Below are 19,580 nucleotides of genomic sequence, written 5' to 3' on the forward strand. Positions count from 1 at the left end.
AGTTAACCCCTTCACTACCAGTGTATTTTTACAGTAACAGTGCATATATATATAGCACTGATTACTGTAGAAATGTCACTGGTAACCCCAAAAGTGTCAAAAATGTCAGTCAAGGGTCCGATCTGTCCGCCGCAATGTCGCAGTACCGCAAAAAAAATCGCAGATCGCCGCCATTACGCGTTAAAAAAAACAACAAAAATGACAAAAATCTTTCCCTTTGTTAGTAAACGCGATAACTTTTGCGCAAACCAATCAAAATACGCTTTTTGCGATTTTTTTTACCAAACATAGGTAGCATAAAACAAATTGGCCGAAAATGTTAAAAAATTTTGATTTTTACATTTTTTTTGGGGGGAATTTCATATAAAAAATGTGAAAAATATTGCTATTTTTGCAAAATTGACGCTCTTTTTTTGTTTATAGCGCGTGATCAAAAAATCGCACAGGTGATCAAATACCACCAAAAGAAAGCTCTGTTTGTGAGAAAAAAAGGATGCCAAATTCGTTTAGGTACAGCGTCGCACGACCAATTGTCCGTTAAAGTCACGCAGTGCCGAATCGCAAAATACCCCTTGGTCGGAATGGGGGTAAAATCTTCCGGGGCTTAAGTGGATAAGAAGAAATACTTACCTTGAAAATGTCTTGTCCAGTGCTGCCATCTCAGGTGTGGGCAGCTCAAGCCAGCGCGTCCTCTTCGGCGTCCTCTTCTGTGTCCTCTTCGTCCCAGAATGCCCTGCACCGACCCCGCTCGTCATATCCGTGGCAGGCACGTCATTCCTGCACAGCTTCTGGGCTGTCCGGTGCAGGCGCATTGATTCCTGGGAGCGATGACGCTCAGCTCCCAGGAATCAATGCAAGCAGGAAGTGACGAAGCGGGCCGTGGCCGAAGAGAGAGGAACAGCAAGTAAGGTGAGTATATTTTCTTCTAAAACAAGGTAAGAAAAAAAAATGTTCGAATATTCAATTGTTTTACAGGTGACAGAGAAGAAGAAGACGGCGAAAAGTTGTATTTTAGGGTGGAACTCCACTTTAACTGCTTCCGGTCCGCGCTATAGCCTATAAACAGCTGCAGCGCGGACTCGAATTTTCGGGAGGCCGTTTTTAGAGAGCGCGCATCGGGGAAAATCTGTGTCGGCCGTGTCCCTTGGACACAGCCGATCACAGATCGTGGTGAATGGCCAATCACAGCGGCCATTCACCATGTGATCGGACCGTCCAATGAGTGATGATCTCATATGTAAACATATGAGATCATCTCTCATCGCCGGCGCTCCTTCCTCACACGGAGCCTGCAGTGTGAGGAAGGAGGGGGAGCCTCACAGCGCCGGGGACACAGAAGAAATGTAATCAGGGCACCGATCACCAGTGCCCTGATTACAAGAGGTAAAACACATACACAAATTGCCCACAGTGCCCACCTACAGTGCCCCCCCCATCAGTGCCCACAATCAGTGCCCATAGTACTGCCAGTCAGTGCCCATCAGTGCCTGCTCATCTAGGCACTGATGAGCACTGACTGGCAGCACTATGGGCACTGAGTGTGGGCACTGATGGTGCTGCCCATCAGTGCTCATCAGTGCCATCCGTCAGTTTCCATCAGTGCCATCCGCCAGTGCCCATCAGTGCCGCCTATCAGTGCCCATCAGTGCCGCCTCTCAGTGCCCAGCAGTGCCACCTCTCAGTGCCACCTCTCAGTGCCCAGCAGTGCCGCCTATCAGTGCTCATCATTGCCGCCTATCAGTGCTCATCAGTGCGGCATATTAGTACCTCCTCATAAGTGCCCATAAGTGTCACCTCATCAGTGCCCATAAGTGCCACCTCATCAGTGCCTATCAGTGCAGCCTATCAGTGCCCATCAGTGCCGCCTCATCAGCGCACATCAGTGAAGGAGAAAAATTTATTTATTTTCAAAATTTACTCGCAGAAAATAAGAAAAACTTTTTTCTTTCAAAATTTTCTGTCTTTTTTCTTTTGTTTTGTAAAAAAAAAAAAAAAACCCAGAGGTGATTACATACCACCAAAAGAAAGCTCTATTTGTGTGAAAAAAAGGATAAAAATTTTATATGGGTACAGTGTAGCATGACCGCGCAATTGTCAGTCAAAGTGTGAGAGCGCTGAAAGCTAAAAATTGGTCTGGAAAGGGAAGGGGGTTTAAGTGCACAGAAGGCAAGTGGTTAAAAAAAGAAAAGAAGACAACCATCACAATATGTAAGCTGAGATATAATAAATTAATAAATGTAATATATACTTTTATATAAATATAATAAATGCTTTTGAGTTTAATATTGCTATAAAAAAAAAAAACTTAGCAGTGCCTTTTCATACAAAATGTATTATATAACAAATAGATATATAAAAAAAAGGAAAGCACTACAAGCAGAATCTTAGTATAGCTTATCTAACAATCTCCATGTTAAACTTTGCAGTAAACATTTTGTATGACGTTCCCCTCTGTTCTAGCAATGGTTAAATAGAACTGACCCCCTTTTCCGTTTTAGCTCATTATAACTGACTGTCAGCCGCCTAATCTCATGATTAGTCATGTGTCGTGCGCTCACCAATTATCTCCTACATGCTTGGACCACAGACTAACAAGTGACAAGGCCAGTTCTGTGACACAAAGGCACGTTACAGGCTGCCTGCCCACTGGCTTGCGAAAACCACTTAGCAAACACTTATCAAAATGTAAAAGTCGACTGTGTAACCCACAGAAGAGGAAGAGTATATAGACTTCAGCTCCTGGCCCAACCTATCGTCCCGGGATCGGAACAAGAGGGAATACAAGCACAATGAAGGTTCAGATCTTCACAAGTTTTCTACTTCTGTTATTGGGGGTTAAAGCAGTGATGCGGTAAGTGATGAATACACTTATACAGTATATCCCACTGTTATGTTATGAACACAATAAGACAAATTTGCTAGCATAATTAAAAAATCACTTTTTCTAATAAGGCATTCTTTCTAAAGCTGACCACGCTAGTCAGCTTGTAGAGCAACTTTACAAGAAAATCTTGTTAACCACTTAAGCCCCGGAAGATTTTACCCCCTTCCTGACCAGGGCCTATTTTGCGATTCGGCACTGCGTGACTTTAACGGACAATTGCGCTGTCGTGCGACGCTGTACCCAAAGAAATTGACGTTCTTTTTTTTCCCACAAACAGAGCTTTCTTTTGGTGGTATTTGATCACCTGTACGATTTTTTTTTTTTTTTGATCATGCGCTATAAACAAAAAAAGAGCGACAATTTTGCAAAAATAACAATATTTTTCACATTTTTTATATGAAATTCCCCCCCATAAAAATGTAGAAATCAAAATGTTTTAACATTTTAGGCCACTTTGTTTTCTGCTACATATGTTTGGTATAAAAAAAAAAAAAATCACAAAAAGCGTATTTTGATTGGTTTGTGCAAAATTTATTGCGTTTACTAACTAAGGGAAAGATTTTTGTCATTTTTATTGTTTTTTTTTTTTAACGAGTAATGGCGGCGATCTGCGATTTTTTTTTTTTGCGGGACTGTGACATTGCGGCGGACAGATCGGATCCTTGACTGACATTTTTGACACTTTTGGGGTTACCAGTGACATTACTACAGTAATCAGTGCTATACATATGCACTGTTACTGTAAAAATGACACTGGCAGGACAGGGGTTAACTTTATTGGAGAGGGAGGGGTTAAGTGTGTCCCTAGGAGCGTGTTTCTAACTGTGATTGGATGTGGCTGTCACAGCTATCTAGGAGCGGTCCTACATAGCAGGACCGAGTGATCTGTGCTTTTACACAGGGGAGAATGACAGGCGGCTTTGTTTACATAATCCGCATGCCTTTCTCCCTCTCCACCCGACTATCGCGAGTGACCGGCGGACATTGGGTCCGCCGGTCACACGCGCGGGCTTCTTAGGGTACAAGCGGGGGCGGCTCCCAATTGGCTCCCAGGCTAGTGACATACCGGTACGTCACTTTGCCTGGGAGGGGCTGACCGCCGCCGTATATAGTCTGGCGGCGGTCGGCAAGTGGTTAAAATAGAGGGGAGGACAGGTATATAGCAGATGAGGCTCAATGTAGGAAAATGTAAAGTAATGCACTTGGGAGCTAAACTCTGCTCTATTTCTCTTTGCCAGCAGGGAGAGTAATGTATCGGGGCCATGTACATGTAGGCAAACACATGCATGTGTATTTAAACTTTGGGGTGCACACCCTAATGCAATAGGCTGCGCACACCTATGGGCGGTGTAGGTGGAAGCGGCGGTGGAGGAGGACCAGGGCCGGATTAAGAGTATCATGGGCTTGGTGCTGAGGATTTTGAAGGGCCTTAAGGGCCGTGCCTTGGCATGCACCCAGAGGAGGAAGGGTGCAGCCATGCATGCCTAATTCAACATGGGATGCTGTCTCTGAAGCCCATAAACACATCCATGCATCGGCAACTGTCCCTCCTTGTCCGGCCTTCGTGCTGTGTGGGGAGGTTCTGAGGGAGCTGCCTGGGGAAGCGAGCATAGAAGCCAGACTTCTGTGTTTACAAGTGACAGAAGAGCGGTAACAGTGAATATGGCCAACCCGGGGCCTGGATCTGCAGCTCCAATAGCCCCTACGTTAATCTGGCCCTGAGGAGGACGAGGTAGCCAACACTGCTTCTTTTCAGAAATTTTAAATGAGGGTACACCCCAAAAGAGTGAGAAAGAGCAAAAATAGAACAATGGCTGGGTAAGGTCGGTATCCATCGCTATTCTGCACAAGGTACGGAAAAGTCCCGTGGGATCCATGCCTGGTTCATTTTAATGAACGTGAGCTTGTCCACATTGTCTCTGGACAGGGGGCTGCGCTTGTCTGTGATAACGCCCCCAGCCGTGCTAAATACCCGTTCAGATAATACACTGGCTGCAGGGCACGCCAGCACCTCCAAGGCGTAAAGGGCAAGCTCAGGCCATGTGCCCAACTTGGAGACCCAGAAGTTGAAGGGGGCAGACCCCTCATTCAGTACGTCTAGGCGTGTGCACACATACTGCTCCACCATGTTCGTGAAATGCTGCCTCCTGCTAAGACGTTCCATATGAGCTGCTGGTGCTGCGGTTTGTTGTGGCGTGCTGACAAAGCTTTTCCACATTTCGGCCATGCTAACCCTGCCTTCTGAGGTGCTGGCGGTGCCCTGGTTGCGTTGGCGACCTCTTCCTCCTCCTCCTCTGCCTTATGCTTCCACTGTGGCCCCGCTGTCAGGTGGGAATGCCAGCAGCATCGCGTCTACCAGCGTGCGCTTGTACTCGCGCATCTTGCGATCGCGCTCCAGTGAGTGAATTAAGGACGGTACGTTGTCCTTGTAACGGGGATCCAGCAGCGTGGCCACCCAGTAATCAGCACAAGTTAGAATGTGGGCAACTCGGCGGCCGTTGTGGAGACACTGCAGCATGTAATCGCTCATGTGTGCCAGGCTGCCCAGAGGCAACGAAAGGCTGTCCTCTGTGTGAGGTGTATCGTCCGTGTCCTCTGTATCCCCCCAGCCACGCACCAGTGATGGCCATGAGCTGGCCTGGGTGCCACCCTGCTGTGAACATGGTTCCATCTCCTCCTCCAGCTCCTCCTCCTCATCCTCCAGAACTAAGCCCCTGCTGGGAAATTGTGTCCCTGGCGTTTGTGTGTGCAGGAACCCACCCTCGGAGCCCCTTGTGAATGACTGCCCTGAAAGCCTTGGAAATGTTACCTCTTCATCCTCCTCCTCCTCCTCCTCATCCTGTGCCACATCCTCTTCCATCATCGCCCGAATTGTTTTTTGAAGGAGGCATAGAAGTGGGATAGTTAAGCTGACAACTGCGTCGTCGGCACTGGCCATGTTGGTGGAATACTCAAAACAGCGCCACAAGGCACACAGGTCTCGCATGGAGGCCCAGTTATTGGTGGTGAAGTGGTGCTGTTCCGCAGAGCGACTCACGCGTGCGTGCTGCAGCTGATACTCCACTATGGACTATGGAGTTCCACCTTGTGGGCACGTCACATATGAGGCGGTGAGCGGGAAGGCCGAAGTTACGCTGCAGCGCTGACAGGCGAGCAGCAGCAGGGTGAGAACGCCGAAAGTGTGCGCACAGACGGCCCGCACTTTCTGAAGCAGCTCTGACATATCGGGGTAGTTTTTAAGGAACCTCTGCTCCACCAAATTCAGCACGTGCGCCAGGCAAGGGATGTGCGTCAAACCGGCTAGGCCCAGAGCTGCTATGAGATTTCGCCCGTTATCACACACCACCAGGCCGGGCTTGAGGCTCGCTGGCAGCAACCACTCATTTGTCTGCTGTTCCATGCTCCTCCACAACTCCTGCGCGGTGTGTGGTTTTTCCCCCAAACAGGCAAGTTTTAAAACTGCCTGCTGTCGTTTACCCCTGGCCGTGCTGAAGTTGGTGGTGAAGGTGTTACGCTGTCCGGATGAGGAGGCGGTAGAGGATGAGGAAGCAGAGTAGGAGGAGTTAGGAACAGGAGGCAAACTGAAGCGCCCTGCAATCCTCGGTGGTGGAAGGACATGCGCCAAATTGCTATCCGCCTCAGGCCCATCCGCCACTGCATTTACCCAGTGTGCCGTTAGGGAGATATAACGCCCCTGACCGTGCTTACTGGTCCACTTGGAAAGCGGAAAAAAAACTTGGAAAGGTGTATCTCACACGTACCAACACAGACTATCCCACAATTTAATTGATACCCAAAGGTTTTTATTGAATAGCGGAATAGAAAATATGATCAAAAAAAGTGTATGTATCTCATACGTACAGAACCACACTAGGCCCCAATTACTATTGTTTGTACCCCTAAAGGCAGGATGAGGAGTAGGAGGAGTTTGGAACAGGCAGCACCCTCAAATCTTCAGAAGTATGAGATGAACCCCAAAAACTTGGAAAGGTATATCTCACACGTACCAACACAGACTATCCTGCAATTTAATTGATACCCAAAGGTTTTTATTGAATAGCGGAATAGAAAATATGATCAAAAAAAGTGTATGTATCTCACACATACACAACCAGACTAGGCCCCAATTACTATTGTTTCTACCCCTAAAAGGCTGGATGAGGAGTAGGAGGAGTTTGGAACAGGCAGCACCCTCAAATCTTCAGAAGTATGAGATGAACCCCAAAAACTTGGAAAGGTGGATCTCACACGTACCAACACAGACTATCCCGCAATTTAACTGTTCCCCAAAGGTTTTTATTGAATAGCGGAATAGAAAATATGATCAAAAAAAGTGTATGTATCTCACACGTACAAAACCACACTAGGCCCCAATTACTATTGTTTGTACCCCTAAAAGGCTGGATGAGGAGTAGGAGGAGTTTGGAACAGGCAGCACCCTCAAATCTTCAGAAGTATGAGATGAACCCCAAAAACTTGGAAAGGTGGATCTCACACGTACCAACACAGACTATCCCGCAATTTAACTGTTCCCCAAAGGTTTTTATTGAATAGCGGAATAGAAAATATGATCAAAAAAAGTGTATGTATCTCACACGTACAAAACCACACTAGGCCCCAATTACTATTGTTTGTACCCCTAAAAGGCTGGATGAGGAGTAGGAGGAGTTTGGAACAGGCAGCACCCTCAAATCTTCAGAAGTATGAGATGAACCCCAAAAACTTGGAAAGGTGGATCTCACACGTACCAACACAGACTATCCCGCAATTTAACTGTTCCCCAAAGGTTTTTATTGAATAGCGGAATAGAAAATATGATCAAAAAAAGTGTATGTATCTCACACATACAAAACCACACTAGGCCCCAATTACTATTGTTTGTACCCCTAAAAGGCTGGATGAGGAGTAGGAGGAGTTTGGAACAGGCAGCACCCTCAAATCTTCAGAAGTTTGAGATGAACCCCAAAAACTTGGAAAGGTGGATCTCACACGTACCAACACAGACTATCCCGCAATTTAACTGTTCCCCAAAGGTTTTTATTGAATAGCGGAATAGAAAATATGATCAAAAAAAGTGTATGTATCTCACACGTACAAAACCACACTAGGCCCCAATTACTATTGTTTGTACCCCTAAAAGGCTGGATGAGGAGTAGGAGGAGTTTGGAACAGGCAGCACCCTCAAATCTTCAGAAGTATGAGATGAACCCCAAATATCATTCAGCTCTGCTGCAGGCCACAATTTAATTTTTTTTAACCCAAGGCTGTATATTGAATAGTGGAATAGAAAAAAGTGTATGATTTTTGAAATCACTCAATAATAGCACATGTGAACTGAACACAGCAGTGTATGATCAGTCAGCACAGCACAGCTGAAGGAAAAACGCTGCACACAGTGACTGATAGAAAAATACTTTTCTCCCTCCTCCGCAGTGGGCAAAAAAAATTGTGTTCACTGCACCCCACACAGAGCAAAATCGATGTGGACCACTGACACCTGCCTATCTCCAGCCTCTCCCTAAATGGATTGATAAGATCGTAGATCGGTCACTGAAAACCCCTCCCACACAGCAAAATCCATCGTAGAAAACTGACCCTAAAAATCAGCAGCAGCCTCTCCCTAAAAGGATTGATAAGATCGTAGATCGGTCACTGAAAACCCCTCCCACACAGCAAAATCGATCGTAGAAAACTGACCCTAAAAATCAGCAGCAGCCTCTCCCTAAAAGGATTGATAAGATCGTAGATCGGTCACTGAAAACCCCTCCCACACAGCAAAATCGATCGTAGAAAACTGACCCTAAAAATCAGCAGCCTCGCCCTAAAATGCCTACAACTCGCCCTGCCTAACACACTCCGACCTGTCCCTCAATTCTATCCGGACACAAATTTTTTTTTTGTCTGTCTGTCCCTAATCAGCAGCCAGCACGTATGATGTGTGCTCTGTTCCTGAACTAACACAGCAGAATGACGCAGCGGCGCTGCCTCGGACTTATAAAGACTTGGTCACATGCTTCAGATGGCCAGTCACAGCTACTAATACATTTGTAGGCATGGCTGGGATGGCTTAAGGCACACCAGTTAAACGCTTGTTGATTGGCTGTTGAAAGCCCGCCATGAAAAGCGCGCCAATGCATGCAAAACCCGGAAATAAAACGACCGAACACGGATTTTTACTTAAATATACAGTAAAGTTTTCGGGTCCGTGTTCGGGTAACAAAAAAACAATTATTCGGTACGAACACAAATAATACAGTCCGTGTTCGCTCAACCCTAGTGCTGAATCCTTGACTATTAGTCCAGAATATTCAGGACTGAGAACTGTAGAACTCCTGAGTCCTGACACTGTTGTGCTGTATAAATCACTGAATACTGCCCCCCCGCTTTGGCCAGCTTGAGGTAGAATGAAGTAGAACTCTGTATAGCTGTACTTGCAACTGACACACTGTACAGTTCAGGGTCCAACCGCAGGTGCCCCCTTTCACTTGAACTCTTCAGGGTCCACTGACTATGTACCCCCTTTCTAACTTCAGGGTCCTCAACCTAGGTACCCCCTTTCCAACTACCTGGCACTGGATCCCAAAACCTCTTCTGGAGTGGTCCGCTCTAACTTCAGGCAGACCCCCAGGGGCAATCCTCAGTACTCATGACCTGTGTAGGCTTTCCTGGGACTGGACCCCTCTCTCTCTCCGCTGGTTCTCGGCACACCGGATCCCCTCAGCTCAACTCAGCACTCTCTGGACACTCAGGCGACACCCTGAGACATCCACCTTCCTCAGACAGGAGGAGAGACAGCTGCACTCTCCTTCCTGGGACTCTGCTCCCACCACAGACACCGTGCCACGCATTTCCCCCCCAAACTTATACCCACTCCCAGAATCCTTTGCAGCACAATCTGCCTTCTGGGGTAGTTACAAGTCTGGATGTGTCCCCTGATTGGGTTTCCTCCACTGCCCTATGAGAAGCCTCTCACAGGAGCCAGTGGGGATACTTCTCCCCCTTCAGCAGGCACACCTGGAAACCATGACACCCTGACTATTAAATCACAGCCCTGCTGTTAGGCAGACAAGGCCCATTATATCATTACCTAGCACCTACCTGTAGAGTGCTACACAAGTTTGGGGGGTCAAGGATGGAAAAGGTCCTGGGGATAATAGTCTCAGCAATAGCATGCATTGCCAAGTTACAGTAAGCAAGGCTAGCAGACTAAGAACATGTACTAACCACTTAAAGACCAGCCGCCGCAGATATACTGCGGCAGGCTGGCTCTCCTGCGAAAACCGCCGTACCCGTACGGCAGCTCGCGGGAGCTGGTCTCGGGCGCACACGATCACTAGCCCTGCAGCTAATTAATGGGAACGCGGCGATCGCTGCAGGGACTGACAGAAGGCGGTGTGCCATTGTAAACACCGCTCACCTGTCACTGATTGAAACAGGGCTCCTGTGTTCCTGTTATTTCGTAACACAGGAGCCCTGTTTCCATCCCCCAAGTCTGGCCCCACACAGTTAGAATCACCCCCTAGGTACATATGTAACCCTTTGATCGCCCCTGGTGTTAACCCCTTCCCTGCCAGTGTCATTATTACAGTAACAGTGCATATTTGTAGCACTGATTACTGTAGTAATGTCACTGGTCCCCCCGCCCCCCCAAAACTGTCAAAAATGTCAGTTAGGGGTCCGATCTGTCTGCAGCAATGGAGCAGTCCTGCTAAAAATCGCAGATCGCCGCCATTACTACATAAAAAAATAATAATTTAATAAAAATGGCAAAAGTCTTTCCCGTAGTTTGTAGACGCGATAACTTTTGCGCAAACCAATCAAAAAAAGGTTATTGGGATTTTTTTTACCAAAAATATGTAGCAGAATACAAATTGGCCTAGAAGGATGAAAAAAATTGATTTTTAATTTTTTTTTGTGGCAATATTATATAGCAGAAAGTGAAAAGTATTATTATTATTTTTTTTTTCAGAAATGTCGCTCTTTTTTTGTTGATCACACAAAAAATAAAAATCACAGAGGTGATCAAATACCACCAAAATAAAGTTCTTATTTGTGGGGAAAAAAGGGACATCAATTTTATTTAGGTACATCATCGCACGACCGCGCAATTGTCCGCTAAAAAAACGCAGTGCCGAATTGTAAAAAATGGTCATTAACCGGTTGCCGACCGCCGCAAGTACATATACTGCCCCGGCCAGGCAAAGTGACGTACCGGTACGTCACTAGCCTGTCACTTGCTTGTGAGCCAATAGCGGGCGCCCGCCCCGGCTTGTTCCCTGGGAAGTCCGTGCGTGTGACCGGCGGACTCGATGTCCGCCGGTCACTCGTGATCATCCGCCGTGAAGGGAGAAAGGCAGGCGGCTGATGTAAACAAGCCGCCTGTCATTCTCCCCTGTGTAGGAATGGTGATCATACGGTTCTACTATGTAGGACCGTTGATCACTGTTCCTACACCAGTAGCCATGTCCAATCACAGTAAGAAGCACGCCCCTAGGGACACACTTAACACCTCCTTCCCCAATAAAGTTAACCCCTTCACTGCCAGTGTCAATTTGCAGTAACAGTGCATATGTATAGCACTGATTACTGCAGTAATGTCACTGGTAACCCCAAAAGTGTCATAAATGTCAGTCAAGGGTCCAATCTGTCCGCCGCAATGTCGCAGTCCCGCAAATAAAAAATCTCAGATCGCCGCCATTACGCGTTAAAAAAAACCCACCAAAAATGACAGAAATCTTTCCCTTAGTTAGTAAACGCAATAACTTTTGCGCAAGCCAATCAAAATACGCTTTTTGCTATTTTTTTTTTACCAAACATAGGTAGCAGAAAACAAATTGGCCAAAAATGTTAAAAAAATTTTGATTTTTACATTTTTTTGGGGGGGGGGGGGGATTTCATAAAAAAATTTGAAAAATATTGTTATTTTTGCAAAATTGTCGCTCTTTTTTTGTTTATAGCGCAAAAAGTCAAAAAGTTAAAATCGCACAGGTGATCAAATACCACCGAAAGAAAGCTCTGTTTGTGGGAAAAAAAGGACGTTAAATTAGTTTAGGTACAGCGTCGCACGACCGCGCAATTGTCCGTTAAAGTCACGCAGTGCCGAATCACAAAAAAGGCCCTGGTCAGGAAGGGGGTAAAATCTTCCGGGGCTTAAGTGGTTAAGGGGGCAAATGCTTCTGGTCCAGAAGTGATTAAGAAGACATGCAGCCACACAATGAAGTTGGAAAACAAATGGGCTTATTCTTGAACTGTGTAAGGGTTCTTTACTGTTAGGGCGGTGAGGATGTCCGTGGAGAGTGTGGATACGTTCAAAAAACTTTTAAATGTGTTTCTTAGCAAGCAGAATGTACAAGCACATGGAAAACAGTAGTCACACACACATTCTTGGGTTGAACTGGATGGAACGGTGTCTTTATTCAATCTTACCAGCTACGTCTAGGTCTCGCTATGTGCTATTAGGAAATACTAACAGATTCCTCCATCTGATAGGTGACTCCCCCTGGTGGACAATTCTTTTCTGATAGCAGCTGGCGGCAGCTATCAACATACCTGAGCAGTAGCTGTATCTGATTGGATGATGCTGCAGTTCGGCCGACAATTTTCCACCCTGCTCTTTTCATTTTTCAATTGAATTAGCTTTGAGGTTACATGATCGCTTGGAAAAAGTACAACATAAATGTATTTTCATTGAGATTTATTACTAATTATCTACTTCCCACCCAAGGAAATGACCGTACGTCCTTGGGTTTGAGTGGTTATACCGGGATGATGCCTGCACCTACAGGTATCATCCCAATACCATTATTTGCAGCCGGCGATTCTCTGCAAATTAGAAGTGATCTGAGTAGCTAATTAGCCACTCGATCACTTCTGCCGGTGGCGGAAGGGGGTCACACCCCCCTCAGGCCGCTGCCTCTCCCGGGCTCTCTGGTCCCATCGCGGCGGTCAGAAGTGATGCGGCCGGCAGTGATGGCTGCCTGGGACAGAGAGAGGAACTGACTTCATTCCCCTCTCTCTGTAACCATGGAAACCGGGAGTGACGAGTAGTCACCACTTCCAGTTCCACCCCTTTGTTTAATAATCATGTTCGGATCGGCTGCACGGGGAGGCCAGAGGAGAGATTTGGGGTCTAATAGACCCCAATTTACCCATAAAGAGGACCTGTCATGGCCCACTATCACAAGAGATGTTGTTCATCCCTTGTGATAGCAATAAAATTTGTACAGAAAAAAAAAAAGTGTAAAAAAAAGTTTTTTTGTATAAAATAAATAAATAATAATAAAGAAAATTTAAAGCGCCCATTGGCTCCTGCTGCTCTCACTGAATCCAATGAGAAGAGAAAGAACAGTGCCACTAATCTCAGACATAGTGGTGGACCGAGATCAGGCTTAGGTAAGTATTTCAGGGGGGCGGAAGGAAGCTCCACCCAAATGGTTTTTCCACCTAAAAAAGCTTTAGCCTTTACAACCACTTCAAGTACAGTGTTGGTAACAGACACTCAGGCCTCATTTACATGGACGTGCCAATGTGTAAGCCACACTGGATGCACAAATGTTCTGTGCAGGGGCTTGCAGGCAGCCAGTTGTAGGGCAGGAAATGTGTTACTTGCCAAATCACAAGGTGGAAATAAAAGGAAAAAATCCTAAAAAAGAAAACTAATGCAACCACCAGATTTAAGGATTGGTAAACTGCAATATTTAAAGTTTTGGGTTTTGCCTTAAAGTAGAATTCCACCTGAATACTAAAATCCCTGCATCTACAGACATCCAAGATTTAACACTGACCTATCTGGCCTTGTTATGAAGAAATTAGTATACATACCTTTTCTGAAGCCTATCCGACCCGATCCCACGCTGAGCTGTCAGCGGTGGCTTCGCTGTGTAGGTGGGTGCAGAGGACACATCCGACAACGGAAGGCCCATAGTAAGTCTATGGGTGACGTCACTTCCCATGCATTTTGCAGCCATTGTCCGCTGTGTCCTCTGCTGTAGAGCTTCCACCACTGGAAACAAGATCGGATCGGCTTCAAAAAAGGTATGTAAACCAGTGGCGGCTGGTGCTCCATGGGCCAGGGGGGGCGGCAGACGGACCACACCATACCTCCCCCCCCGGGCCACACCAGCTCGCACACCATACCACCACTCACCCTGGACTGACGTGGAGGGCAGACAGGTGGGGGCGGCTTCCCCCGGCGCTGAAGGCGGCTTCCCCTGCGTCTACTCCCTCCTCCTTGGCCAATAGCATGGCCTCTCCTTTCGACCAATCAAGAAACGGGTCTCCGGACCCGCTTCCTGATTGGCTGGGAGGAGAATTCGTGTGATAATAGTGAATATTCATTCGCTATTGTCACACAACTGGGTGGGCTCAGGGCGCAGTGCTCTGCGCCCTGAGCCTACCCTTTTTTGAAGCCTATTAGAGCCTCTGGCTCTAATCACGTGCTTCAAAAAAAAAAATTCCCCATTGGAATACATGCGTCCGGCGCCCTGCATGTAGATTAGGGGGCCGGATGCATGGATGGGGGGCGGCACCCCTGCGCCCCCAATGGACGGGCCGCCACTGATGTATACTCATTTCTTCTTTACAGGGCTAGATAGGTTAGTGTTTGATCGTAGACATCTATAGATGCAGGGATTTTAGTTTTAGGGTGGACTTACACTTTAAGCTTATAGCATCACATTCCTCTGTTTTCACAGCAACAAAATCTTGTTATCCATGTAATGATTATGAATATCAGACAAGGTGTCTCCTATTATGCAACACTTGTTTTAGAATTCTCTACAAAAGCATAACATGTTCTGCTTGTACAGGGGTGTAATACAAATAAGTAATCACCATAACAACTGAAAGTTGTGCATAGTGATGGTGACGGTGCTGTTATGATAGACATTTTGTAGTTGCTTCTAAAAAATTATTTTAGCACTCATGGCCTGCAGTTAACACCTTGGCATGTGCCTTTCTGGGAAGCTTCTTTACCACCTACATGTGTAATATGTGATTTTATCTCAACTTCCTTCCTCTGTACAGCCCAGTAGTTCATTATCAGATATATCATCCTGAAACTGACAGCTCAGGCTAGAAGAACAGAGCAATCTGGGTAGCCAGCCTGACAATAGGAAGATTACGTACTTCGCAATACTAGAATGGTATATTTCAATTATTTAGGAGTAAAGAAAAAATGAAACTAAAAACAAAATTTGGTGAAATCTCAGTTGCCTACGTGTTCATTATTTTATTCTTTTCTGTAAAAGATATACCCTATCAAGGTTTGTGTGAACAGAAGGGATCAATTTCCAGATGATCAATTCAAAAGTCAATACTATGTGGGTGGGGTCTGGATGCGCCCATGCACATGGGGTAACACCTCGCCGGAAGGTGTGCTCACCTATGCCCGGGAGCAGGCTGAGACTGCGGTCATGTGAAGAATCAAACATTAAGGCGCTCTCCCAACTCCGAGATGAGCCACTTGGGTGCAGCGATAATGTATGGAGTTCCTCCTTAAGATGTTTTCCCCCATGTCGCTAGACACTTACATAGCTCCCATCTGTCCCTGATTTTAAGGGACCGTCTCTGATTTGGAACAAAGTCCCTCTGTCCTTCTTTCCTCCTCATTTGTCTCTCATTTTGGCTTGATCCAGACCATTTTATTTTTCGCAGTGTTTTCCAGTACTAAACCTATCATCCAAATTCCACATTGCTACATTTGTATATTTCAAAAGCCAGTATAAAGGAATAGTAGTGGTTTAACTAATCATTTTTTTTGTATAATTCTCCTTTAAGGGGGCGTGGCAGAGGGTGTGTCCTATGCAAAACATACTTTTGTTAATAGGTGTCCCTCATTCCCATCTTAAAAATTTGGGAGGTATGCACTTGTACTCAGAGTTGTATAAAGTATTCGAAACCCATACTTGAGTAAAAGTACAAGTGCTCGATCAAAAAGTGACTTGAGTAGAAGAGGAAGTGCTCGATCAAAAAGTGACTTGAGTAGAAGTACTAAAGTATTCAACATTTTTTGTACTTAAGTATTGCAAGTAGTTTTTTTTTTAAATTTTGCTACTCAAGTACTGAAAGTAAAAGTACCAGTAGTTTTGAAAAAAAAATTGCTACTCAAGTACTGAAAGTAAAAGTACAAGTACTGTGTTATGTAGTTATTAAAGAAAGAAGTCAAAAGTTTGAACATCATATTGTTTTTTATTATTTCAAATGCAGCTTTTATTTATACATACAGTAGTATTTATTTCTGTATGCGCTGATAATACACATGTTTTGAGCTTCATGAAACTTGCCATCTACTGTTCTGGCAGTGGTAATTTTTATAATAGTAACGAGTAACTATGCAGCACAAAAAAAAAAATATCGGAGTAGAAGTATTGAAATCATTGAAAAAATGTAGTGAAGTAAAAGTGGAAGTTGGAGAAAAAAATTCTACTCTAGGAAAGTACAGATACCGCCTTTCGGTACTTAAGTACAGTAGTGAAGTAGTTCTACTTAGTTACTTTACATCTCTGCTTGTACTAATATATGTGTTACATTCAGAGAGACTTGCAGAGCCATTACCGACTCCACCGGTCCAGTGTACCTCTGTTGCCTCACTCCCAGTAACAGAATGGAGTCTTGCTGAGCATATAGCGGGCCATTACCTCTTCCCTTCCCATACCTAGTGATCAGGCCTTGGATCTCTGTAACGGTAGTCTGCTCCTGATGATCAAAGACAAACAGCTATAAAGGGAGGCAGAAGACAAACTCCCTCAATACTGGAGGACCCATCACCTAACCAAGTACCAAGCCAAACAACTGGTTGCTGTAGATGTTCTTCCTTGACTTGCAATGCAAATTAACTTTTTGTAGCGGTGTTACACATACCCGATAGTGTTGTTACAGACCCAGGTTCTTTAGAAATATGCCAAGACCCAACATACATCTCTTTGAATAACTTCAGACAAGGCCAAATGCAGTTGTTTTTCAGCAGAACATGTATAACATGCAATAGGATTCGTGACCTAACTACACCTATCGGAGGCTGCCCCAGGTTACCTGGACAGGTGATGTAATATTGGGAATAGCCCATTATTGGAAAGATTTGAACGTAGAATTCCATATACTTGGGGTATCCCAATGGATCGGGGTCCTAACCTGGACCACATCTCTCAGAAAGCCCTTGCATGTGTCCCATCTTCTTGTAAGTCCTGAGCCTCCAGGGATCCAGGCCTCTTCCCTTTTATATCACACGGGAGGGAGGCTGGACTCCAGGAAAAGCTCACAAACACACACAGGGATGGTGGAAAATGTAAATCCCTTCCCCCTACCTGGGCAGCCAAGCTAACTAAACATACTAAGTAGGCCACCTGCCTAAAACTATAGTTGAGTTTTGGACACCAAAAGATATTGGTAACTGGAGAAAGGGCAGTGAAGGACAACCAAACTGATAAGAGGCATGAAGGAGCTCAGCTATGAGGAAAGATTAACTAAATTGAATTTATTCTCTCTTGAGAAGAGGCAATAAGGGGGGATATAATAACCATGTATAAATACACGTGGTCCATGTAGTGAACTTGGTGTAGAGTTATTCACATTCAGGTAATTACAGAGCACAAGGGAGCACTTTTTATGTCTGGAGGAAAAGAGATTTAACGTTCACATATGGAAAGGCTAGTTTGTTTTAAAAAAAGAACTGGATGTGCTCCTAAATACACAAAATATAACTGAATTTTAACATGTATATGTAAAAACAAAAGGGGTAGTGGATTCAGGGACAATCTGCTTGCCTCCTGGGGTATCAGGAAGGATTTTTTTCCCCTTATGGAGCAAATTTGATTGCTTTATTGTTTTTTTTTTGCCTTCCTCTGGATCAACTGTGGGTATCGGAGGTTGTGTATGTAGACGTTTTCTATATTTTTTTTTAACTAGATGGAGTTCTGTCTTTTTTCAAGTTGACTATGTATGTAACTATGTAAAAGTCTATATATCCTTTATTTCTGACAGTAAAGTCACAACTAGTGGAAAGAAAGTAGCCAATGCTCTTTGGTGGCCAAAAAATCCGCCTTCATCAGAGCCCACACTTGGTTGTTAGAGTTCCAAAATGACTTTGGTATAACCTCCCGGACAGATATTTCAAGGTAACATAAGCAGGCATGCAGAGCTCAATGGCTTTGAAGTGGTTGTGGATGGTAAAATAGAGGGTTTAATCCTTTAACCAGTTCTGGACCGGAAGATTTTCCCCCTAATGACCAGGCCCTATTTTGCGATTTGGCACTGCATTACTTTAACGGACAATTGCCCAGTCATGCGATGCTGTACCCAAATAAAATCAACGTCCTTTTTTTTTCCACAAATAGAGCTTTCTTTTGGGGGTATTTGATCACCTGTGCGATTTTTTTTTTTTTGCGCTATAAACAAAAAAAGAGCGACAATTTTTTTTAAAAAAAAAACAATATTTTTCACATTCTGCTATATGACATTCTCAAAAAAAAAAAATTAAAAATCAAAATTTTTTAACATTTTAGGCCAATTTGTTTTCTGCTACATATTTTTGGTTAAAAAAATTGCAATAAGCGTATTTTGATTGGTTTGCGCAAAAGTTATTGCGTCTACTAACTACAGGAAGGATTTATGTCATTTTTATTGTTTTTTTGTTTTTTTTACTAGTAATGGCGGCGATCTGCGATTTTTAGCGGGACTGTGACATTGCGGTGGACAGATCGGACCCCCTAACTGACATTTTTGACACTTTTGGGGGTACCAGTGACATTACTACAGTAATCAGTGCTTAAAATATGCACTGTTACTGTAATAATGACTCTGGCAGGGAAGGGATTAATACTGTTGGTGATCAAGGGGTTGAATGTGACCCTAGGGGAGTGATTCTAACTGTGGGGGGGTTGGGCTTGTGAGATGATCACAGAGACATGCGATCCTATATAGCAGGATCACATAGTCTCTGTGATCATTGCAGGGAGAGACAGACGGCTGCACTTACATCAGCCGACCGCCCTTCTCTCTCAGCGGGGAGAGATGGCCAGTGTCAGGTGGCAATCGGAGCCGCCTGACACACGCGCCGACTTCCCCACTGACGATTGGGGCGGGAGTGCGCCGCCGGCGGCACACTCTTTGCATAGAAATCTGCAGCAAGAACATTCATAGAACTTGCACAGAACAGATCTTTAACTTACCTGGTGTGGTATGATCCTGGAGGTGCCTGTCATAAGTTCTACTACCACTTTTTGTCCCCAGTTACTCAGTACATTATGGTGGTGAGGCTGTGTTCACACTTGTTGCTTTGCAGGGACACGTGCAAAGTTGCGCACTTTCCCAAAACACGCAAAAACGTGCTGCTCTTTTATAGATGCACAGCGGTAATGTTAATTCCTAATGGCACCCCGCTCCTTTTGCTAATGCGCACATGCTTGCATATGCCAAAACTCATGGTACCACAGTAGTATGCGCTTTGGTGCGGCATGATTTTTAACCACTTAAAGACCAGCCGCCGCAGATAAACTGCAGCGGCCTAGCTCTCCTGTGCAAACCGACTTATGGGTACGTCGGCTCGTGGGAGCAGGTCTCTGGTGCACACGCTTGCCACCGGCGACGCAATCGCTCGCCCGCTCTCTAGCCCTGCAGCTAAGCAACGGGTCCGACAGCCGTCATGGCGATCGCTGCAGGAACTGACGGAAGGCGGTGTGCCATTGTAAACACGGCACAC

At 45.3% G+C, this 19,580-nt stretch overlaps 1 protein-coding gene across 1 annotated transcript in view; it reads left to right on the forward strand.

Moving 5' to 3' along the window:
• Nucleotides 1–2,551: 2,551 nt before the first annotated feature.
• Nucleotides 2,552–19,580, forward strand: part of LOC309568009 (cathepsin D-like) — a 96,552-nt gene continuing 79,523 nt past the window's right edge. Inside the window, exon 1 of the mRNA XM_082273574.1 lies at nucleotides 2,552–2,851. Coding sequence (XP_082129700.1) covers nucleotides 2,790–2,851 — 62 coding nt within the window. The 5' untranslated portion in view covers nucleotides 2,552–2,789. The remainder of the gene's footprint in view (nucleotides 2,852–19,580) is intronic.

This window comes from Pelophylax lessonae (genome assembly GCF_965119305.1).
Source record: "Pelophylax lessonae genome assembly, chromosome: 12".
NCBI classification, from domain to species: domain Eukaryota; kingdom Metazoa; phylum Chordata; class Amphibia; order Anura; family Ranidae; genus Pelophylax; species Pelophylax lessonae.